This window comes from Somniosus microcephalus, chromosome 8 (assembly GCF_052327205.1).
Source record: "Somniosus microcephalus isolate GS21.2 chromosome 8, FLI_Smic_1.0, whole genome shotgun sequence".
Lineage (NCBI taxonomy): Eukaryota > Metazoa > Chordata > Chondrichthyes > Squaliformes > Somniosidae > Somniosus > Somniosus microcephalus.
In genome coordinates, this window is record NC_140994.1 from 166,999,613 (window position 1) to 167,025,153 (window position 25,541).

The following is a 25,541-nucleotide window of genomic DNA, read 5'->3' on the forward strand; positions in this document are numbered from 1 at the left end:
TCAGCACAGAGCAAAACACAGGGTATTTGTTGTTATTAATCTGCATTATATTGCTTGAAAAACCAGTGACATACCTGTCTGTTGCAGATTCAAGCTTACCTCCACCTCCTTCCTGCAATATGGACTTATTGGGATGGTGCTGTGGAGTGGCACAGAGGGAAACCCTTTTTGGAACCACGCCAACTTCACAGCCTTCTGGACTCAATATCGAGTTCAACAATTTCAGATCATAACCTCAGTCCCTATTACATTTTTATATATTTTTTATCCACACCTTTGTTTTGGCCCTTCCCCCTTTTTTCTCTCCCACATGGCAGCTGTCTCTCCTTCTGCCAGCGCATTTCACACTGCATCCATTTAATAAACATCTAGAGCCGTCTTTTGTCTCTTTACTAGTCCTATCACCATCTCGTCTCGTCTTGAATACCTCTTAATGTCTCTTCACTTCTCTTTTGTTCTTTCATCCCCATTTCCCAGCCCCCAAACTGGCCTTTTAATCGGTTTCATTTCCTATGTTTTCTCTCAGTCCTGACAAAGGGTTTCGACCTGAAACATTGACTATTTCGCTCTCCACGGATGTTACCTGGCCTGCTGAGTTTTTCCAACATTTTCTGTTGTTATTTCGGATTTCCAGCATCCACAGTATTTTGCTATCGTCCAAGCAGTATCACCTCCACTTCCGCAGCAATAGAACAGGCGGTTCGATGCTGGGCCGCCCTATCACTTGCCTGCAGACTCATGTCTACAAGTAGGGTTTCCTTGTCCTTTACTTTTGCTTATCTTAATCGTATACTTCTTCAGCCTGAGCATAGGTTGCTAATAGGTTGAGTTGTCTTTTGAGCATTTTTAAAGGCTTTCAGAATTTTTGTTGCCCTATTGTGACACTTTCTTTTATTTGACCCCTTCCTTTTAAATTTCATTTACACACAAATTTCCACTTTCGGCCCTAGTCTCCTCCCTACATCTGCCCATTTCTACACTTTGATCTGTGAATAATAATGCAAATAGTTGACCAATGAGCTCCATTTAGACCCAAAAATATACAGGAAATATGGGGGGGGGGGGGGGAAAAAGAGGGGGCAGAATTGCAGTCTACAGCAAAGCCCTCCTCCTAATCACAGATACTGTTACTTTAAACTATGGATTAACTAAACAACGACTGGGGTGAGCAGTCCATTAGGTTAATAAAGGCGATTGAATTGGTTGAACAATGTAAGGGAGCTGTGTGTTACAGACCAGAGACCTAGGATATCAAGGATTGGATTTACAAACTGGTGCATCTTCAATCCACATGTTAAACCATTTAGCAAATCATGTCCCAGTATCAGTGGAGTTCTAGACTTCTGAGCTGTTGTCAGGATAAGTTTGGTTATTAATCAATACATTCCACTGATAGCTGTAAGACATATTGTGATCACAAAACCTTCAACTGGGTTGTACAGACATCACTATTGATACAATTAATTGTGGGAGTGCAGTTGTCAGTTTCACTGATAACCGGCAGAAGATGTTATCGGACTGCAGGACAAGGTTTAAACGTTAACCAATACACAGGCTTTAATGCAAACACCATGTTTAATAAGTGACAAACCGAGTAAATATTAACAAATATTAATACTTGCACACACCATAAAGAAAACAAAGTAGGTAACGGATGCAAAGAGTGCACCTCTGAAAAGGAGGCTGCATTCACTGAATTTCAACACTGCTTTCAGTTCTATTTGTGCTGCAGTTAGAAGATGCCTGGAAGGTGGGAAAACTCACCCCCAGATTTTCAGCTAAGATCCAGAATTCATCATGCAGGAACGATTGGTTGCACACTCTGCAAACTCCATGGCAAAGTACACTGTACAATCACATACATTTGTAATTCTGCACATAACAACCAGTCCGATAACCAAAAGGAGAATGAAAGCTAAATTATACTCCGATGTTGTCCTTACGGTAAGCTTTTCGTTTGACAGAGCACCACCGCAATTACTGAGAACTTTACAATACACATACAATTTTAAGCAGCTAAGCTCTGGGTAAGCCAGAATTGAGACACAATGGTGGCCTTTTTAGGAAGCTGTACATTTGAATCAAGGTCAGAACCAAACCTTTGGGTCAGATGTTGCAACTGGAGGTCTAACAAAGCTCTTATTTTCAACTTCCAGAGCAATGGTGCTGCAGATCCTGCAAAGTCTCAAACCTCCCTTTATGTTGATGGGCACAGAAAGCAAGACTGCAGCTACAGGGAGAGGAAATTAAGATTACAATTCGAAAATAATAAAATTGAGATTGCGTGGAGCTAAAAGTGGGACAGAGTAAAGGGTTAAGAAGGTAGAAAGAGAGGTTGAAAGCTGAACTTTCAAATAAGGAACTTCACAGAACAAACAATTTGGTGCCTTCCTCCAAATGAGCATCATCACACTCCTATTTCTAAACAGGATTGGACTGTAACAACAAGGTCGAAGCATCAATCAGTTCCAGTTCTATCACATCACACACTCTCGTCAAAGTGCTGCACAGATCTCGAGCTTCTTGCATGGCTAGAATTCCTTCACATGCATTGGCCCAAAATTTGCAATCGGAGGTTTCCCACGGGCAGATGCCTCTGACTTGTAAAAAATCTACGCATTTACTTGGTGGCCCGGGGAGGTATGGAGGCTTGCGATCCTGGGCATCTCCGGGTCCGCGCGGGCAGAGGCCCTATCCCAGGGGCGCATGCGGTTCACAAGCGCCCCTGGGATCATGTGGGCCAGCCCAACCAATAAAAGGGAATCCCCATTCATACTTATGGGAGTTGCGTACGTACGGAATTCCCATAAGTATGAATGGGGATCACTTAAATACACGAACACATGTAATGTTTTTTAAAGCTTATTTCATGTTTAAAATTAATTAAAATGCCATTTAATTAAATATTTTAAATGAAAATTTTGTTTCTAATTTTTTTTAAATATGTTTTAATGGGGCTAAAAATAAACTTACCTTATTGGATAGGGCTTTTAATGTATAAATGAGTGATAAAATTTTATTTTTAGTTTTTTTAAATTCTTATGCTGGTGAAAGCAGGCCTTACGCCTGCTTTTACCAGGCGTAAGAATTTCACAGGCATTCAGTGGGCGGAAGTTGAGCAAATAGCGCAACTCGCCACCCACAGAGGCTCTTTTCAAGGGGATGCAGAGGATCTATCAAAAAATTCTTGACAGACCGCAAGTTCCGGGTTTACGCGCATGCGCTTCGCCTGCCTAAACCCAGAACTTGCGCGGCCCCTATGGGCGCATACACACCTCATATGCACCCGTAGGGGTCGCAAAATACAACCCCTTGTGTCCAACATCATACCAGGCTCAGCAGCTCACTGGTCTACGAACTACACGATTGCTGTACTGCTGCTGACTTCATTTCACAATCACAATGACATTTTAAGAAATCAGCAGGGAATTTACATATCCGGTCAGAAAAAAATCTGCAGAATCTGAAAAATAAAACCTCCTTACCCATACACTGTTTATGCTACTAGTAATTATGAGCTTGTAGTCAACTCAACAATCAAACATTACAGGTGACTTACTTTCTGATGGATTATTGATTAATCCTGAAAGTAAAATATCTGTACAAGTAAAATATCTGTACACTTATCAAACATCGCTCTCTTGGCCTTGCCACCAAGTTGCTATTTAGAGGTTATTTTACGCACCTAATGTGGCACACAAGCTCAACCCCAGTTTCAAGGTAAGCTGTTTCAGCAATGGGTCATGCCCCCAAAATTGCCCAATTTGGCAACGTGCTTCTTTTAATATAGTCCATGGAAACATTCTATTCCTTTTTTTGTGACGGCGTTAAAGTATTCCCTCTAACAATTTCTGGCTTAATATATTTACGCGTTTGAAACAGATGCATACTACCTTTAGCCTTCTCGTGCCTTGTATTAGTGACCATTCTTCACCTGTGAGCCTGGACGATAAATTATCAACCATCTATTTGTCCAGGGAAAACAAACCAATCCTGGAAATGTACACACAATTCCAACAGGGGTTGTTGGATAATATACAAGAACCACAGCTGATTCTTCCCCTTCAAAGCCCAGTAATTCGGAGACCATCTGTAACCCTCCTCCCTCTGCACTGCAGCCCCAGTCAAGATTAGCTAAAAGAGTGCAGTTTAAACCTGGAATATTCCTGGTCTTCGTGGATCAATACCACACCATCCAGTACATTTAGCCATAAAGGCATTAAGGGGGAGGGAGATAAGGAAAGTCAATACCCTGTACTGTAAATATGTAATTGTAGCACTGGTGCCACAAAGTAAATTTTAACATTTTACAACTAAAACCCATTGTGCACTCACGCATTTCATGATGACTTTTGCAGACAAACAATCTGCCAGTTCTGCCTTTAGGGCCTAAAAATGTGGACCTTTTGGGAGTAAGACTAGGAAAGAAAACTGACAGCATGTGTTACTGTACCTGGCAGGAAAGGAATATAGCGCTGCTTGGGGTCTTTCTGGCCTCCTTCCACTGGGAACGTATCCAACAGCTGCATCTGAGGGACGCAATTAGTAGAATTAGAGAACGCACTTTCAAATACAGTCAAATCTCAAAATATTTTCAAGAAGAAATGGGAAATCTATTTACTTAAAATATATAAAGGCTGGAAGCTTTCAACGAGTACCACATGGATTAGCTGGAAACTCAACATGAGCGGACATGCGGTTTAACTCATTTGCTTTGCTGTAACTAGAATTAAAGGGGTCCAGCTAGGATATAAATTTATCTTACTATCTGCAGCATTAATAGGTTGCACATTGTTACATCAATCCATACTTCCATCCATCATTAAGCCAAAACATCAGATACAGAATTGTTTCAATATAAACTGAGATTTTTATTGATTTTTTTTGAGAAACAAATCACTGAGGACCAAATATTTGGCGATATATAGAAATACATAGAAGTTGTTTTTCTGTTCCACACCAGGGTTACATTGAAGAAAGTTACTGCAGAAACATTTCATTCAGAAGCGGAGGAGACAGCTTAGGAAAAAAAAATAATGAAGTCAAATAAAGGAATATGAAAAGGTGGAATTTAACTCCCTCTGCTCGGTGGATACTGGGCAGAATGGGAGTTAAAATCAAGCGGCTCTATTATCCACTCAATCCCTGTCTGCAGCTGGTTTAACCCTGCATGTTTTTGCCGGCAGCCGAGGTACCCACCTGACTCGGGCAGCAGTCTCATTAATATATGCTACTTGGGGCCGTGACATAAAATGGACCCCAATGCCATTTTAACAGTGCACTGAGCGAGGCGTCTGAAGTGGGTGCCCTGCTCAGTAAAACCCGTCAGGGAAGAAGCGGTGGCATTCAAAGGTAAGTTTAAAACATCTTCCTCGGACCTTGAGCACATAAATCTAGGCTGACTTTCCAATGTAGTGCTGAACTGTTAGAGATGCCGTCTTTCAGATGAGACGTTAAACCGAGGCCCCGTCTGCCCTCTCAGATGGACATAAAAGATCCCAAGGCACTGTTTCGAAGAAGAGCAGGGTCTTATGTTCATTAATAAATAGACATTCTTATTATGAACACAGCTAGCTTTTGCTAGAGACTTTATTGAGCACATGTGGACTAGGTACAGTATCTGTAGAGGCATCCATCTTGACTGCTGCCTTGTGGGTAGCCTAGTGCCTCATGGGTAATGTAGCCTTAATATACATACAGCTGGGTAATGTAGTCTTATACATACAGCTACATACAGCTCTACACAGCTCTATGGCTCCACCTAGTGTCCACTATAGAATGACATGTTATTGATCATTACATCCCCCTTTCTTTGAGGTTGAACAAAATCAATATCAATCAACTTTCAAGAAAACAATAAAGATATATCAGTAACACTTTTGTTAGTACTCTATAAACATAAACATTTTCAAAACAGTCAACACATTTTCAAAGCTTTACATTGTACTCAAAGATCAAGTCTATCAGGCTTTTTTACTTCACGTGTGGATCTTCTCAACATGGGTAAGTCTGATGTGTCTTCATGAGATTGTTCTGGCGGTGAATGACAAGATGCAGTTGCGGCATTGTCATCAATCTGGTCTTGAATAGTCTCGTGCTTTTAGGCGGGAACGGCGGTTCCTCCTGAGAATCTGTCCTTCCTCAGTTCTAACAGTGTATGACCTTGGTCTTACTTCCTCAAGAACTGTAGCTTTCCTGTTCCATGCATCTGGATCCTCAATCCTGACAACATCATCCCTTGTCAATGGTTTTAGAGTTTTGGATGACTTGTCACAGTATGATTTCTGTTTCAGCTTTAACAGTTGAAGTCTCTGTCTCAGTTCCTCACTTTGCTGTTCTTTTGCACAGCAGGGTAGCGTGGTGCGCAACTTGCGACCCATTAGTAGTTCAGCAGGTGAAGAACCACAGTCTAAAAGGTGAGGCTCGGTAGCTCAGCAGGGCGAGATAAGGATCAGACTTGCTTTCTGTCGCTTTCTTCAGTAGCTGCTTGAGAACTTGAACACCTTTCTCTGCCTTACCATTTGACTGAGCATACAAAGGACTGGATGTGATGTGCTGAAAGTCATAATGTGCTGCAAACTGTTGCCACTCCTTACAGTTGAAGCACGGACCATTGTCGCTAACGGCAATCCTGGGAAATCCATGTCTGGCAAAGATGGATTTCATATGCACTATGACACTGCTTGCTGTGGTGCTTGAGAGCAGTGCCATCTCAGGATAGTTAGAATAGTAGTCAATCACTATTAGATAGTCTGTACCATTTAAATGAAAAAGGTCCCTATCAACCTTTTGCCATGGTGCTGTTGGTAAGTCAGCTACTATCATTGGTTCCTTTGCTTGTTTGTTTTGGTGTTTCTGACATGTCTCACATTTGCCTATCATGTTCTCAATGTCCTTATTTATGCCAGGCCAATAAACAGTGTCTCTTGCCCTCCTTTTGCATTTTTCAATTCCGAGTTGTCCCTCATGAATCCTTTTGAGCATGTCTTGACGTAGAGCCTGTGGAATGACTATTCTGTTCTGTTTTAGTAATAGTCCACTTGCGACACTCAATTCTGACCTTGTGAAAATATTTTGGACAGGAACCTTTTGGCCAACCATGATGAATGTTCTCTATTACTGTTTGTAATACTGTATCTTTTACTGTTTCTTCTGCTATTTGCTTTGATTTTGTGTCTGACACGGGCAGCGCAGCAGTGACCATACTCACATGAACATCCATGTCTTCTAGAGCTCATGACTCATTGTGGGTGCTCGGGATAGTGCATCTGCTAACACTATGTATTTGCCTGGTGTGTAGATCAGTTCAAAGTCATATCTTTACAGCTTCATCATGAGTCGTTGAAACCTTGGAGACATCTCATTCAGGTTCTTTTTATGATGGCAACCAAAGGGCTGTGGTCTGTCTCAACTGTGAAGGTGGGAAGTCCATATATGTAGCCATGAAACTTTTCTAGTCCAACTACCAAGCCTAGACATTCCTTTTCAATATATCGACACTCAGTATCAGTCATAGACCTGGAGGCATAGGCAACAGGCTTCCAATCTTCACCCTCTGCTTGTAGCAAGACTGCACCTAGGCCATCTTTTGATGCATCCGTTGACACTTTGATTCTTCTTGTTGGGTCAAAGGTGGTGAGTACAGGTGTGGTTGTCAGCACGGTTTTCAGGTTCATCCACTCTTGTTCATGTCTTTCTGTCCATGCGAACTCATTTGTTTTATGTAGCAGGTCTCGCAGACAGGCTGTCTTGGCTGACAAGTTAGGAATGAACTTTCCAATGAAGTTTATCATCCCCATGATGCGTAGCACTCCTTTTTTGTCAGTGGGTCGGGGCATTTTGAGTATGGCGTTTACTTTTTCCGTATCTGGCTCTATTCCTTTACCAGATAGATTATCTCCTAGGAAAGTGACTTCCTGGACACCAAACTGACACTTGGCTTTGTTGAGCTTCAGTCCATTCCGGCGTATGCTCTGTAGCACTTTAGTCAGTCTCTCATTGTGTTCTTTCAGTGTGGAGCCCCAGATGATGATGTCATCAACATAGACCCGAACTCCTTCCAGACCTTCAATTATGTGTTCCATCGCTCTAAGATTTCAGATGCAGATATTATCCCGAAAGGCATTGAGGAAACAATACCTGCCAAATGGTGTGTTGAAGGTACAGTATTTGGTGCTCTCTTCATCCAGTTTTAGTTGCCAAAATCCTTGAGGCATCGAGCTTTGTAAAGTATCTGGCACCTGACATTTCACTGGTGATTTCTTCTCGCTTGGGAATCTGGTAGTGTTCACGTTTTATGTTTGCATTTAAGTCCTTTGGATCCATGCATATTCTTAGATCATTGTTCTTTTTCTTTACACATACCATGGAGTTAACCCAGTCTGTTGGCTCTTCGACTTTCCTGATGACTCCTAGTGTGGTCATTCTGTCCAGTTCATTCTTGAGCCGGTCACGCAGGGGTGCTGGAACTCTTCGTGGAGCATGTACCACTGGCTGAGCATCCTCCTTTAGCTGGATCTTGTAAGTGAATGGTAGAACTCCAAATCCTTTGAACACATCCTGGAAATTATTCACTACAGAATCCATCGAGTCATCTGGTCTGCTTATGGCACAGTTTATATGGTAGACTCTCTTGACCAGTTCTAAGTCCTCACAAGCTTTGTCACCCAGTAGTGAATCAAGTCTTTCAGCCACAACAGAAAACATGAGATGATGCACTTTGTCTTTGACTGTCACTTTAAGTCTGCATACACCTAAGCTATCTATTTTCTGTCCATTATAGTCCTTCAGTAGTACTGACTTTTTCTGTATTTTGGGCTTTTCTTTCATATTGTTAATGTCACTCATACTGATTAAGTTTGCTTTTGCCCCAGTGTCTAGTTTCAAGGTAACTAATGCTCCATTTACCTGCAGTGGGATCATCCATTTGTCCTCTTTTACTGCATTAACTTTACGTTCAGCATTGTCCATTTCCGAGGGCTGCACATTTTCTGTATCCTTTTTGATAGTCACATGACACCATTCCTACAAAAAATGTCTCACTTAAATCAGTGTCCTCAATTACATTAACTCGTTGCCCTTTCTTTGTTTTTACTTTTGAAAAGCATTGTTTGGCAAAGTGATTCTTTCCATTACACTTTGTGCACATTTTTCCAAACGCTGGGCATTGTCTTAACTGGTGTTTGTAACCACAGCGTTTACAATTAAAAATGTCATCCACCGATTGCTTTTCATTTCTGTTCTGCCCACGTTTCTTCCCCTTGTAGGACACAGCACCGACAGCAGCATTATCACTCATTACAATCGCATCATTATTGATTTCACTGAAAGTCTTCGCGTGCTTTCGAGCTAGCTCGCTGGCTTGGCATATTTTCACAGCATTTTCCAAATTTAGTTCGGTTTCTCTCAACAGACGTTCCCTGACTTTTTTATCATGAATACCAAACACAATCTGGTCATGAATCATGGATGCTTTGAGCTCAGAGAAATTACATGTCTGTGCTTTCAGTTTCAGATCAGTTATAAAGCTATCAAAAGTCTCATTTTGCTGCTGTGTCCGAGAACAGAAGATGTATCTTTCATAGGTCTCATTCTTTTTGGGAGAGCAATGTGCATCAAATTTGTTTTAGCACATCTTCTAATTTTTCTCTGTTCTCCTCTGGATTAAATACAAATGTATTAAATACCTCTATCGCCTGTGGGCCTGCAACTGTAAGCAGCAACGCTATCTTCCTTGCGTCTGGCTTCGTACCGAATCCGATGGCTGCAATGTAGAGTTCAAATTGTTGTTTAAGAGTCTGCCAATTGTAGTCGCTATTTCCTGTGAGTTTCAAACGCTCTGGTGGCTTCAAATTCTCCATGTCGCTTTTCAAAATTTTCAGCAGATCTTGACCAATCCTGGTACCATCTTATGTTCATTAATAAATAGACATTCTTATTATGAACACAGCTAGCTTTTGCTAGACACTTTATTGAGCACATGTGGACTAGGTACAGTATCTATAGAGGCAGCCATCTTGACTGCTGCCTTGTGGGTAGCCTAGTGCCTCATGGGTAATGTAGTCTTAATATACATACAGCTGGGTAGTGTAGTCTTATATACATACAGCTATATACAGCTCTACACAGCTCTACGGCTCCACCTAGTGTCCACTATAGAATGACATGTTATTGATCATTACACAGGGAAGTTATTCCTGGTGTCCTGGCCAACTTTCATTCCTCAATCAACATCACTAAAATAGATTATCTGGTCGTTATCACATTGCTGTTTGTGGGAGCTTGCTGTGCGCAAATTGGCTACAGTGTTCCCCACATTACAACAGTGACTACACTTCAAAAGTCGATCCCCTACCCTGCAACTTTTCAGAGTGCCAGTGGGCGGCCTCAGGGCACCTGATCTTCAACTAGCAGTCGGCCAGCTGCCCGCCCAAATTAATGTAAATGAGGCCCGCCAGTTAACATTGGCCAGGCCTGCCACGGAGACTCCCGGACGCTTGGCTGCAATTCCACTGGCTTCCCGCCCAGCAGTTAAAATCCCTCCTGAAGCGTTGAAGGAAAAAGAAGATGAAGACAATGGGAGAGACTGAAGAAAGGAAGAAACAAAATAAAGTATCGAAAAATAAAATGACAAAAAATTGAAAGGTGAAACAAAAGGAAAAATGAAGAGCTTACAGTAACTGGTGGCATTCAAATGAGTGCAGTCTATGCCGTGCTGAGATTATTCATTTTTTTAAATCCTTATTCCCCAGCATAATGACTTCCTGTAAAGAAGGTATATGTAGCTCCAATAAAATTACAGATTTTCATTTCAACAGAGTAATTCTAATGGGCATAGTGGGTGTAATAAATATTAAAATTTCCCCACTAGCTCTTAGCATCACAATTAACCCTTCTGCTTTCAACAATATGCTTTAAAGAGTACCCTGAAATCTGAAACTATGCAAGAGGCCCACCAGTTTGCAGACAAAGCAATAGGGTGGCTTTGGGTTTATAAAAATTGTCGTGGATCTCCTAAAAATGGGGCTGGATGCCAGATGCCAGGATTGTTCAGCCATCACAAGTCTGCACGCTTGCCACGCAGGAGTAACAAAAGTCGTCTTCATTTGAGGACAGAACAATCTCATGGCTGTCCATGGCAGCTCCAAAACATGCTACTGTATCCTTTTAGATTTAAATGAATCATTAGAACTGAATGCTACTTTTTAACATTATAACGAATAGTCTCCACTGAAACAAGAGGATATTTGTATGGGTCCAATATTCTGTTGCATGGCCACACAGTAAATGGGTCTACTTCCAAAAAGCCTGCAGCAACAAAATAACAAGAGGCCAATACTGAAAAACCTGTTCCAAATAAAATAAGAGGATCTGCTTAAAGTACGGCTGGTGTTTCTAATTAGCAGATGCATGGACACGTGTTCAGTGTTGACTGACAATTTGGAGCAGTGCTCGACAGCTGATCTCTGGCTCATAGTGAAGACTTTCATATATATATCTAAATAATATTTGCTGGATACAGATTTGAGAATCTAGCAAAGATTTAGAACATTACACAAATACTGTCTCACAAACGAAGAACAGCAATTACATACATAACCTTTAATAGTGATACACTTTATTGGCAGAAAATAACTGGTTAATTTTGCAATATTTATAGCAGCAAACAGGAGCTAAGTTAAAGAATCTGTAATAAATAAAACCCAACCTTTTGGTGGGTTTCATTTATTCTGATTTAACTTATTTAAGTGCGGCGTTCCCACAGGTTCAGACACAGATGGGCTCAAGGCGAGCCCCAGAATGAAGTGGTTTCAATGGACCCAGGTTGTCTACTGCTTTTGGGTCAAAAGATAAAAGGGACCTGAGAAATGTTTTCAAGAACTTGCAGTGTTGGTGCATATGGAGTTCATTTTCACTTAAGTTCCTTTTCAAAATATTGCTTTAAAAAAAATGCAAGATAATGTTATTTCTCCTTCCTGTTGTATGAATAGCATATTAAATAAGTCTCACCATCAGGATGCTTTTAAGAATCAGTTACAAAGAATTAATGAATAAATCAATTTATCTGATTAATTTCAACATTCTTTTGGGTTTTTTGTTGATTTCTCTGGGTTTTTTAAAATTATATTTTTGAACTTTAACAGGGGAGGGAACTAGTCAGGAGAGGCTATGAAGCCTGACAGTGCAAAGAAATAAAATTAAATACAGACTGGTGAAATAATGCAATCACTATTGCACCTATGTTAATGGCCATTTCTACTGATATTATTAATTCAGCTTGCTTAGACCATCAAGTTAAGTACAGCCTCCCAGTCCAAACCCCAGGGGGGTTATCACTCAATCAACCGACCAGGACATTAAAAAAAAAACTATGATGAATGATCTTAAACAATTTGTTTTCGAAGGAGGAATTGATGACAAGGCGCCCTTTGAAAGTTAGCAAAAGGTACATGCAGAAATTACTGAGGTCCCAAGACCACTCCTAACAGTTTCAGCTTCATTCAAAAAAAGGAGATAGCTCTGGAGACAAATGTACTAAATGATATGGTGCTAGGCTGTACAGAATAGGAAAGTACCAGGTTCAATCCCTGTTCTGTGTTGAGTTAGCTTATCTCAGTTAGGGCAGCAGAACAGCTGTTATATTTGATGTCAGTGCCTTCATCAAGGCACTTAATATTTTAATCCACTAATCGCTAATGAATCCTGCCTTACTGCATGACTAGGATAATCTGCCCACAAAGGATTAGAGATATCTGTGCATGCTACGCACTTAAATATATACTACATAAACTACCCTCATATATGCTGCTGAGTCTTCTAATACAGCAGAGCAATTTATACACCAGTATGACTCATCGTAACACACACACAACTTTCTACTGAAATGACTCACTAGCCTGATTGAGTTTTTTGAGCACATGACCAAAGTAGTGGATGTTGTTGTATACTTTGATTTAAAGAACGCCTTCACTAAAGTGTAAAGCTATTTATTGGGTAAGATTTCATCATCATGTAGGTTTGGCGATCAGCAAGTACATTGGATAGGAAATAGGTTATAATCTCGTAGATAGAGACAACTTCAACAGAAGCAGATCTGCAAGAGGCCACGTTTTGAGTGGATTCTGCAAAGCTGGTGTTTGGATCATTGCTATTCATCATTTCAACAAATTATATGGATGTTGACGTTAATGGAACTATTCACAAGTTTGCAGAGGACACAAAAATGTGCACAGCAGTTGGGAATTCAAAGCAAATAAACAAGATGTAGGTCAAATTAGACAGGGGAAAAAAAGGGGTTATAGGCATATGTATGGCATATGCCCTTTGATGTGGATAGCTGCAGTGTTATGTATTTGTGTCTGTGAAAGTATAGGCACATGTATACAATACAGAGGTATCCACTAAAAAGTAGAGCAGGAAAGGGATTGAAGATCTACAAGTAGTGTGACGAGACTATTGGGAAGGCAAGTAGGATTTTAGGATATAATGTTATGACAGTATAATATAAAACTAAGGATACTATACCTAGAGGAAGCTAGACAAGTTCCCGAGAAAGGAGTGCATTTCAAATAATAAAAGATAAGGGCCCTAAAAATCTGCAGTCCTTCTGGTGTATTACCACCATTAGTTGGGCAGGAGTGCAGCATGTGAGTTATACTGGGTCCTCACCTCTGCTGTCAGTTTCCTGTGTCTGCCCCAGACACGGCCTCCATGTCAGAAAGGTTGTGGTTGGGGGTGGGAAACTCCTAGGCTGGACGTTGCCTTGGTCCCAGCCTGGGTTCCATGAAGAGGCCTGTACACCAAGAGAAAGATAGTGTCTTGGTCAGATGTGGGGCCACTAGTGGTCCAGTCTTGGGCCCCTTAAGAAATTAACAAGCTTCAGGTAAGAGATCAGCTCCCTTGTGGGGTGGGGGGGGGGGGGGGGGATGGGGGAAATTATGGTCTTAATTCTTTCACCATGCTTCTAAGGTTCCAGCTAGGGGCTGTCCTCCACCGCAATAACCCCCGCTGTGGCGGGTATGCGTGATGCACCCAGAGCACCAGTTTTATGTAGATGAATGAACCTCTCGCAGCCCCAGATAATCTGGCGGTATCCGGGACAGAGGTTCTCAGCGGCAGATTCCAGCATGTACAATGGGATTAAAGGCCCAAGTTGTGGGCTAGCTTGGAATAGTGATAGTTATAAGTTACTGGAGTTTCTCCGTCTCCGCCGTATCTGCTCCGACGATGCCACCTTCCACACCAGTGCTTCAGACATGTCTTCCTTTTTCCGCAACCGAGGATTCCCCTCTACCGTGATTGACACTGCCCTCGACCGTGTCAGTTCTATCTCCCGCACTTCTGCCCTCACCCCTGCCCCTTCCTCCCGGAACCACGATAGGGTTCCCCTTGTCCTCACCTTTCACCCCACCAGCCTCCACATTCAACGGATCATCCTCCGGCATTTCTGCTACCTCCAAAGTGATCCCACCACCAAACGTATCTTCCCCTCCCCTCCCCTCCCCTTTCAGCATTCTGCAGGGACCGCTCCCTCCGAGACACCCTAGTCCACTCCTCTATCACCCCAAACAGCCCTTCCCCTTCGCCTGGCACCTTCCCATGCAAGCGGAGGAGATATAACACCTGCCCCTATACCTCCCCCCTTCCCACTGTCCAGGGCCCCAAACACCCCTTCCAGGTGAAGCAGTGATTTACTTGTACTTCTTGCAATCTAGTATACTGTATTCGCTGCTCACGATGCGGTCGCCTCTACATTGGGGAGACCAAACGCAGGTTGGGTGACCGCTTTGCGGAACACCTCCGTTCAGTCCGTAAGGGTGACCCCGAGCTTCCGGTCGCCTGTCATTTTAATTCACCGCTCCATTCCCACTCGGACCTCACCGTCCTTGGCCTCTTGTATTGTTCCACGGAAGCTCATCGTAAACGCGAGAAACAGCACCTCATCTTCCGATTAGGCACTCTGCAGCCTTCCGGACTCAATATCGAGTTCAACAATTTCAGATCATAACCTCGGCCCCCATTTCATTTTTTCTTGTAATTTTTCCACTCCTTTCTCTCCCCCCCCCCCCCCCCTTTCCTTTTGTTTCTCTCTCACACCTGGCAGCTATCTCTTGCCCTGCCAGTACACTTTACACCTAATCTCAGCCTATTACCATCTCGTCTAGCTTCGTACACCTTTTATTGTCTCGTTTTTACTTCTTTTGTCCGATCGCAGCCCTGCCTCCGATCTATCTTTTCTTTCCAGTTTTGAAGAAGGGTTCGACCCAAAACGTCAACTCAAATTTCTGTCCACGGATGTTGCCTGACCTGCTGAGTTTTTCCAGCATTTTCTGTTGTTATACTGGAGTTTACTTGATTGTTTTAGAGGGCCAGACAGGAACTTCACAGAACTACTCTTGAATTAGTATTTGATGCACTATCAACAACACCAAAGACTACGAGTTGAACTTATACGAAGTAGGCTTTTATTGACTAAGAGCTGGAGCATGCCTCTGCTAGTGGATCCAGTCTAAGAGCTCCCGGGAGAAGGGTGGTGAGTCACCTTTATACCCGGGCTTAGGGGTGGAGCCAGGGGCGGAGACATGCCCGGACCTGTACAGAGTTAACAGTGGTTTACCACACAGACATGTACAGAGTTAGCAGTGGTTTACCACATTCACCCCTCGTTTAAAAAAAAGAGTCCGGCGGGGTGAAGTGTTTCAAAAGTTCGTATACGAAAGTCTCTCCGGGGGTCTTGTCTGCCGTAATGATCTTCGTGGTGCCGGTTGCTGCGGTTCTTTGCCCGCGGCCGCTTCTCGCGTGGGACGGAGCACTGGCGTGTCGTCCTCTCGGGGTAGGGATGGCACCGGCATGTCGTCAGTTCGTGGTAGACACCCTGGTGGTGCGTCATGGGTAGTGGTGGTGGGTGGAGGTAGTGGATGGTGATCGATGGTGTTTCGGGTGGTACCTGAGGGTGCGAGGTCTCGAATGAGACTGTGTCCTCCCACCCGTCAGGATACGCCACGTAGGCGTACTGTGGGTTGGCGTGGAGGAGGTGAACCTTTTCGACCAGGGGGTCCGTCTTATGGCTCCTCACGTGTTTCCTGAGCAGGACGGGTCCCGGAGACGTCAGCCATGGCGGTAGTGATGTCCCCGAGGTGGATTTCCTGGGGAAGACGAACATCTTCTCGTGAGGGATGGCATTTGTGGCAGTACAGAGCAGTGATCGTATGGAGTGGAGCGCATCGGGGAGGACATCTTGCCAGCGGGAGATTGGGAGGCCCTTGGATTTTAGGGCGAGCATGGTGGTCTTCCGCACTGTTGCTTTCTCCCTCTCTACCTGTCCGTTACCCCGGGGGTTGTAGCTGGTAGTCCTGCTCGTGGCTATGCCCTTCTCGAGCAGGTACTGGCGCAGCTCGTCGCTCATGAACGACGAGCCCCTGTCGCTGTGGATGTAATTGGGGAAGCCAAATATGGCGAACAGGTCATTGAGGCACCTGATGACTGTGGCGCTGGTCATGTCCGGGCAGGGGATGGCGAAGGGGAAACGGGAGTACTCGTCAATAATATTGAGGAAGTAAGTGTTGCGGTCAGAGGAGGGAAGGGGCCCCTTGAAATCGACGCTGAGACGTTCGAAGGGGCGGGTGGCTTTAATCAGGTGTGCCCTGTCTGGCCTATAAAAATGCGGTTTGCATTCGGCGCAGACCTGGCAGTTCCTGGTCATGGTCCTGACCTCCTCGATGGAGTAAGGCAGGTTGCGAGCTTTAATAAAATGGAAGAACCTGGTGACCCCCGGGTGGCAGAGATCATTGTGGAGGGTCCGTAGCCTATCGACTTGTGCGTTGGCACATGTCCCACGGGATAGGGCGTCTGGGGGCTCATTAAGTTTCCCGGGCCGGTATAAGGTATCGTAGTTGTAGGTGGATAATTCGATCCTCCACCGCAATATCTTATCATTTTTGATTTTCCCCCTTTGTCTGTTGTTAAACATAAATGCTACTGACCGTTGGTCAGTGAGCAGGGTGAAACGTTTACCGGCCAGGTAATGCCTCCAGTGCCGTACAGCCTCCACTATCACCTGGGCCTCCTTCTCGACTGAGGAGTGTCAAATTTCGGGGCCCTGGAGGGTCCGTGAAAAGGCCACGGGTCTCCCCGCCTGGTTAAGGGTTGCAGCTAGGGCGAAGTCGGATGCATCGCTCTCCACTTGAAAAGGGATGGACTCATCCACTGCGTGCATTGTGGCCTTCGCAATGTCCTCTTTTATGAGGGTGAAGGCCGCACGGGCCTCTGCCGTCAGGGGGAAGGAGGTTGACTTGATGAGGGGCCGGGCTTTGTCCGCATAGTTGGGCACCCACTGGGCGTAGTAAGAGAAGAACCCTAGGCATCTCTTCAGGGCTTTTAGGCAGTGGGGGAGGGGTAGTTCCAGGAGGGGTAGTTCCAGGAGGGGGCGCATTCGGTCGGGGTCGGGGCCGATGACTCCGTTTTCCACCACGCAGCCAAGAATAGCGAGGCGCGTGGTGCGGAACATACATTTTTCTCTGCTGTATGTCAGATTCAGCCGTTGGGCCGTACGGAGGAATTTTTCTAGGTTGGCGTCGTGGTCATGCTGGTCATGGCCGCAGATGGTGACATTGTCTAGATAGGGGAAGGTGGCCTGCAGTGCATTCTGGTCAACCATCCGGTCCATCTCCCTTTGGAAGACCGAGACCCCGTTGGTGACACCGAAGGGGACTCGGAGGAACTGGTAGAGGCGACCGTCAGCCTCGAAGGCCGTGTACTGGCGGTCCTCAGGCCTGATGGGGAGCTGGTGGTATGCCGACTTCAGATCAATCGTCGAGAATACCCGGTATTGTGCTATTTGGTTGACCATGTCAGATATGCGAGGAAGTGGGTATGCGTCTAATTGCGTGTATCGATTGATCGTCTGGCTGTAATCAATAACCAGGCGCTGTTTTTCGCCGGTCTTCACTACCACCACTTGGGCTCGCCATGGGCTGGTGCTGCCCTCGATAATCCCTTCCCTCAGGAGTCTTTCTACTTCTGATTTAATAAAGCTCCTATCCCCGGCACTGTACCGCCTGCTTTTAGTAGCAATTGGCTTGCAGTCTTTGGCGAGGTTAGCGAACAACAGGGGGGGGTTTGACCTTCAGGGTGGACAGGCTGCATACTTTGCGCGGCGCCGTGTTTAAATTCTGCCGGCTGCAGACTGTGAGTGGGGGCAGGGGCCCGCCATATGCCATCGTGACGCTCTCCAGATGGCACTGGAAGTCTAATCCTAGCAGTACGGGAGCGCAGAGCTGTGGCAGGACGAGGAATTTAAAATCTCTGTACTCCACGCCGTTCAGTGTCAGAGTCGCTACACAGTAGCCGCCGATGTCTGCCGTATGGGACTTTGAGGCCATAAAGACCTGGTGGCGTGTGGGCATAACCGATAGGGAGTGGCGTCGCACCGTGTCGGGGTGGATGAAGCTCTCCGTGCTTCCGCAGTCGAAAAGGCAATTTGTGGCATGGCCATTTACCTTTACGTTCATCATGGACCTGGCTAGTTGATGGGGCCTAGATTGGTCCAGGGTGATGGAGGCCATCGTCTAGGTCGGTGGGTCGCTGTAGTATTCGCCCGCGCCGGGAGCCTGGTCCCGAAATGGTGTCCAAGATGGCGGCTCCCCCGCGGCTGGTGGTGCCCAAAATGGCGGCCCGCACGGCTCACACGTGGTTGGTGGGGTCCAAAATGGTGGCCTGCATGGTTCACACGCGGCGCTGCTGGAATTGGGGGTCGATTTCGCCCTGCACACACTCGCGTAGTGGCCTTTCTTGCCGCATTTGGAGCAGGTCGCGTCCTTTGCTGGGCATTGCTGTCTGGGGTGCTTGGCCTGGCCGCAGAAGTAGCATTTCTGGCCTCTGGTCATTGCAGCTGTAGTTGGGCTGCTGGCGGCTTGTGGCCTTACCGGGTCCCAAGATGGCTGCTCCCGTGACATCCACGTGGCCATCCGGTCAGGGGGGTAGGCGTCCATGTTCTGGAGGGCTACGTCTAACGAGTTAGCGAGGGCCACCGTCTTCTGCAGGTCGAGCCCCCTCTGTTCCAGCAGCCTCTGCCGTGTATAGTTGGACCTGATGCCGGCTACGTAGGCATCTCGGATCAGGTCTTCCGTGCATTCCTTGGCCGTCACCGCTTTGCAATTACAGGCCCGGCCGAGGACTCTCAGTGCCAGTAAATATTCGGCGCCCGATTCCCCGGGGCGCTGTTTTCGGGTAGCCAGGAGGTGTCTGGCGTAGACCTCGTTAACAGGCCTCACGTATTGTTCCTTTAGCGTCGCGATGGCGGCCGCGTAAGTTGTGGCGTCTCGGATGATTGAGTAGACTCGGTGGCTCACCCGTGAGTTCAAGACAAGCCGTTTCGCGTCATCTGTAGTGACGGTAGTGCTGGAGGCCTCCAGGAAGGCTTCGAAACAGCTCAGCCAGTGTTCAAAGTTATTGGCTGCACCTGCTGCTTGAGGATCCAGGTCTAAACGTTCCGGCTTCAAGATTTGCTCCATGTCGAAAATTGAGTCAATAAAATTGATGCACTATCAACAACACCAAAGACTACGAGTTGAACTTATACGAAGTAGGCTTTTATTGACTAAGAACTGGAGCATGCCTCTGCTAGTGGATCCATCCTAAGAGCTCCCGGGGGAAGGGTGGTGAGTCACCTTTATACCCGGGCTTAGGGGTGGAGCCAGGGGCGGAGGCATGCCCGGAGCTGTACAGAGTTAGCAGTGGTTTACCACAGTATTATTCCTCTTTTTGCCTCTCCCAGGCGACGAGAGGGGGCTGGTCATTGGTGTTTGTGCCTGCACCATGTCTGGACGGGATGAGCTTGTTGTGCCAGATGGTCTTTTCTGCCCCTTCTTTCTGTATATGTTCATATAAGGGCAGCTATTAATGGGGGTGTAATATGAATAAATGTAAATTATCACTAGATTTCATGGTACGTGCCAATACTTCTCTAACTCACTCTGTCTTTTCCAAGACATTATGTGGCTGTTGACTGCTGCTAGCTCCTACATAGCAACAATCGCAAGTTCTTTGGAGATGTGCTCATACAGTCAAATGGTCAGTTCCCAGAAGTTCTTGGCATGCCAAGTAGAACTTTAGGCTTAGAAAACACGGGTAATGGTGTAATTTCCATAAAGAGATTTTAGTTATAAAGCTCCCTTACTGAAACACTTGGATGTCTTACAAATGAGCTTTTATAAAAAGCATAGCACTCACGCCATGAATAGAATATATTGTAATACATCATATAAGCAAAATGTATGACAAAGCAAAATCAATGTAATCATCATAGATAAAAATGGATATTCATTGGTCGCATTGTCACTTTCTGTTCCATTCATACAGCAATGATGTGGTGACTCTACATCTAATTTAATTCTGAAATTTTGTCTTTGATTTAGGAGAAGGGGTAACAGAGCCAGGGCTGTGTAATGCTGTGCATGTGGTCACAGTTTATGTGTATATACACATTAGATATTATGTGCATATGCAATTACATTTTTTTCCCCTTAAATCAGTACCAGCTAGTACAAGAGAAATAAGACAGTAACTGGGGGTTGGGGGGGGGGGGGGCGGTGAGGGAATTGGCAAGAATGAAGATGTAGAACAATGTACAGGATTGGGGGCATCATCAACAGAAATACACAAGTCAACCTATAATATGCTGAAAGGATGGAATTTGGGTTGATACGTGGCTGGAAAGCAGATTTCTGTAGAATCAACTTATTTTGCCAGCTTGGGAGTCTTCTGCATTACTGCTTCTTAGTAGTCCTGTTTGATATGTGGAAATTCTAACTAAAGCAGAACATTTGAGAGGAATTGCATAGGATTATATTTTCATTCGTTCTTAAGAAAAGATGGGCGTACAATCTTAGATCATACAATTAAAACTGCTGCTGGCCCACTACAATCAGAAGTGAGCTTCACCCAGGTCCCAGACCAAGAAGCTCAATGAAATGGCTACTGCATCAACCAAAATGGCTCCCTAACCTATCTACAAAAATCAGAAAAGAATATAAAATTTTGACAGCTGTGCAAATTATCCCTGTACCATTATTGATGTCAGTTTGCTATTTGGACAAGTTTATCAAACAGCCATGGGCAGTATACCAGTTAAAATATGAACCATCAGAGCCAGAAAAATAATCCTGATCGAGAGTTTTAGGTACAACCCATAATGAATACAATCTGTAAACCCATCACATCCCAAGAATGTAGAAATCATGCAGTCAATAAGACCTATAATGTGAGTGATATATTGATCTCGAGCAAATACTCATTATTATTGGCATAAGGTTGACAAATAGGTTTCCTCCATGCTAAAAATACCAGGGTGTTTTAAACCACATTTAATACTTGCACCTTCTCATTGTCTTCTGTATAAATAATCAGCTGAATCACCCTAAAGATACAGCTTCTGCATAAGACTGTCTGTGGGAGTCATTTGGGAATTATGTTGCAGCAGAGGGCGATTAATAAATGGAGGATATTACGTGGTGGGGAAGGAATAGCAGATGCACCCATTGTGCACTTAGGCCAATGTGCGCTGTCTAGCCCAGGGGTACTGAGGCCAACTGCTGGACAATGCAAGTATAACCAGAAGTCAGACTAAAGTATGTTACGGCAGGGGAATACTATTTGTCAACACTTTGACATATAGTACCCTTTCCAGTACAAGATACAAAACCTTTTTTTATTTATATGATGAAGAACAGCATCCCCAAAGCTACAAGACTATTCAGGGGGGGAAAAAAATTCACATTTCCTTTTGAGAGATTGAACAACACAGTTGTCATGGTTGCGTCACTGCACCATGTTACCATGTTTCACACCACGAACGCATTCAGATGTGATACAATTTTTTTTTAATTTCCTTTTGTCCTCCTGCTTTATTTTCTGCTAGACATCTCTTTTTTGAGAAAGGAACAGAAATTAATGTAGGACCCAGGTACCTTAGACAAGGCACTCCACTCTAACATGGGGTATGTTACTGTATTGCTCAAACTACTGTAAAGAACTTAAAACATATGAAACATAAAATATTATACTTACCTCTCTTCAAATGATATCAAGTACTCAAACAGGCTTTAATAAATGTCAGCATGCGGACATCAATCCATATCATTAACAGTATTAATATTAATTCTGCAGATTAAAGCTGAATAGAATAACAAATATTGCCTCACGGGGCTGTGAGCACACTACATGAAATCAGTTTGAGAAAACAGAACATTTCTTATTTTGTATGATGGGATTAAGCCAGGAGTGGAAGCAGAATGAAACGTCAAGAGCAATGTTCCCCCTAATTTTTTTTGGGGTGCACGACCCCTTTAAGGTAGGCTGACCATACGTTCCCGTTTTCCGGAGACAGTCCCCAGGTGAGGTATAAAAACAGAAAATGCTGGAAAGATTCAGCAGGTCAGGCAGCATCTGTGGAGAGAGAAACAGAGGTAAGGTTTTAGGTCAATGACCTTTCGTCAGAACGGGAACAAGGTAAAAGAGAGAAACGGAAATCCCGTCTGAGAGAAGAGCAGAACTTCAAGGTGGGAATTCCTAGAAGAGGAGAAGTGGCAGTGAATTAAACACTAATACAGAAGCAAAATACTGCAGATGCTGGAAATCTGGAATAAAACAGAAAATGCTGGAAATACTCAGCAGTTCTGACAAAAGGTCATCGACCTGAAACGTTAACTGAGAAACTGTGTCCCCGGGCAAACAATGTCCCCAGAAGAAGCCCCGGTTCACAAGACTCATCCCTGAAGTGTACCCCACCTGACCCGAGCTGTCAGTTTGCGACTCAGAGGCTCTCCTCCCCCGTCCCCTCTGTGGCCCCTCCCCCCAATCGTCTATCTCCCACACCCCAGGATCGGACACTCAGCTGGTTTCGCCTCCCGCCCCTCACATCCTTTCCCCGACCAGCAAGTTGTCTCAGAGTGCCAAATCGGCCCCGACAGCTGGCCAGCTGCGTGCTAATGAGGCCCGGCCACTTGGGGGGTCCGCCGCCCGCCCGATTAGCACAGCAGGCACAATCGGCCCCAGCAGTGTCAGCGAGTCCTTGCGATTGGTTTCGGATCCTTGTATTGACCGCCAGAACTTGAGGGTTAGAAATAAACTGACCTGATCCACTATCAACCACAGCTCATCCTTTCAACATCCATATCTGCAACTCGCGATAAACCTCCCACCTGAGACTGTCAGCGAGTCTAGTGGGGTTTCCCATTGCCATTATAATGAAAAGGCTCATGAACAGAAGCAAATAGAGCAACATCAAACTAAAGGAGACTGTGGATAGCTGTGGTCTTCTGTGTAAGATTTATAATTGGAAAACTGGTTGGCGAGTACATTGGCTCGTGCTTTCCGATCGCAGGCCTCCCGCATGCGGAGGCCTGCGATCTGGAAAATCTACGCCCTTACTTGAGGACTCCCTGGACGCACACACTTCCGATCCTGGGCCTCTCCAAACTCCAAGTGTGCAGGGCCCACATATCCCAGAGGTGCAGGCAGTTCACAGCGTCCCTGGGATCACGTGGGGAGCTAATCAAAGAAGGGAATCTCCCTTCATATATTTGACAGGTCTTCCTGTCAAGTGTATGAATGGAGATCACCCCAAAAACATAGTAAAGCTTCAAATACATTTTTAAAAATCATATTTTTAAAATGACATTAAAATATTTAATTTATTGTAATTTCAACAAAATTTAAATTTTTGAAAAAAATTAAAGTTTTTTACAGGGCTAAAAATAAACTTACCTTTTTTAAAAGTATTTTTAAATGATAAATCAGTGAAAAAAAATCTTTTTCACTTTTTTCAAACTCTTATCCTGGTAAAAGCAGGCCTTACACCTGCTTTTACCAGGCATAAGATTTGTAAGGGTTTTCTGCGGGCGGAGGGTCTCCAAAAAGCAGAACTATCCGCCCACAGAGGCCCTGCTCCAGGGCAGCCAGATCGGAAATGCCGGTTTTCAGCGCTTGCGCTGTGCATGCCTGAAACCGGCATTTCTGATGTCCCTATGGGTGGGTGCACAGCGCGTACCCACCCGTAGGGATCGGAATATCTGGGCCATTAATCCTAGACACTAGACTAGTCAGGAGTGATTTCAGTCACTGGGGGAGTTGAGGTCAGGTGTGACCTCAATCACTGGCGGGGGGGAAAGGAGGGAGAAGAGAGTCGGGGTTGTATCGATTTGTATGTACGATGTTCTCTTTTGGCTTGCTAATATGTGGAGAGCTGATTTAACTTCAGATTTTTCCTCTCATCTCTTTCAATCACTTCTGACATCATGTATTGATTTGTATGTGGGTTCAATGATGAGGCATTTATGAAAGAGAATGTCTTTTTAATCTAAAGTCTGTTCAACTCTTTATACAGCATTACAGGAGACACCATGCTAGTGATCCATCTAAAGCGAAAGCAAAACTAAACTCCTCTGCTGGTCAGGCATAAGTAATCAATCAGGCAAACATGCTGGTAAGGCATCATAATCAAACAGGCAAATACCATCACTATTTGCTGATATCATTACAGGGGTCAGGTGTAATCTCAGTCAATGGGTGGGGGGAAAAAATCGGGGTCAGGTGTGATCTCAGTCACGGGGGTGGGGGTTGGTCAGGTGTCTGAATGTGCTGCAATAGCGTGATGTCACATCTGTGAGAATTATATGCACATCTGTAGTGTATATGCACAACTGTTAAAATATAGGCTGCTAAAAAAATTTGCCTCGCTACACTATCTACATTTTCTGTCCTGGTTACTTTGCTGTGCGGTTACTTTGTGGTGTCTCCCCAGATTCAGTTTAGAAAATATGGTCACCCTACTTTAAGGGGTTGTGCGGCCCATTCACAACTTCGCACATACGCAAAATTTAACACTGAAAAAGCCAGTCCCGGGCTGTGCGGGACTGGCAGAGGAGCACTGGTCAAGAGTACAAAAAATTACTCTTCACCTGAAGGCAGAAGATTGCAGTACAGTTCCATGGGTGACAATGACCACTTTTATTGAACGGTCAGTGTTTATATAACCTGTTCAATGAGTGTTTACTGGTTGCTCAACAATAGGGGTCACCAAACTGAGTTTAGTCCTCCTAACCTCGTCAACACACCACAAAAAAAACATTTTCCAGCAGAGGTCACTGATAGTTATCAGGATTAAGAGGACCACCAATGTTTCCTCTCCTAACTGAAGATGCTCAGGCCAGTTGCAGCAGCTCAGTGCTGCCCTGCCAGTGATCAAACCTAGGATCTTCCTGGTCTGTAGAGGCCAAGTGCTGGTGCAAGTCGCTGAATGGTAAAACAATTCATTAACTACTCTCAGAGAGAAAAATCAGTACTAGATTCTTAATAAAATGGTCTAACGTTGTCTTTTTGAATTCCTTACAAGTGATGGCAATGGCTTGTGCAAAATCCAGTCAGTCAGTCATGCACCAGGAATTATACTTCATCGGTTTATGACAAATCTAATTAGCACTCATTGAAGGGTTCACAGTGCTGGGGTCAACTACATGCAAATTAAATTCTGTTGCTTTTACTTG

General features: G+C 44.6%; 1 protein-coding gene across 2 annotated transcripts in view; it reads right to left on the reverse strand.

The window, feature by feature from the left end:
• The window catches only part of sh3pxd2b (SH3 and PX domains 2B), a 381,839-nt gene that overhangs the window by 260,754 nt on the left and 95,544 nt on the right, over positions 1-25,541 (reverse strand). For both annotated transcript variants that reach the window (XM_085995331.1, XM_085995333.1), the window contains exon 3: positions 4,454-4,529. In XM_085995331.1, coding sequence (XP_085851457.1) covers positions 4,454-4,529 — 76 coding nt within the window. The remainder of the gene's footprint in view (positions 1-4,453; positions 4,530-25,541) is intronic.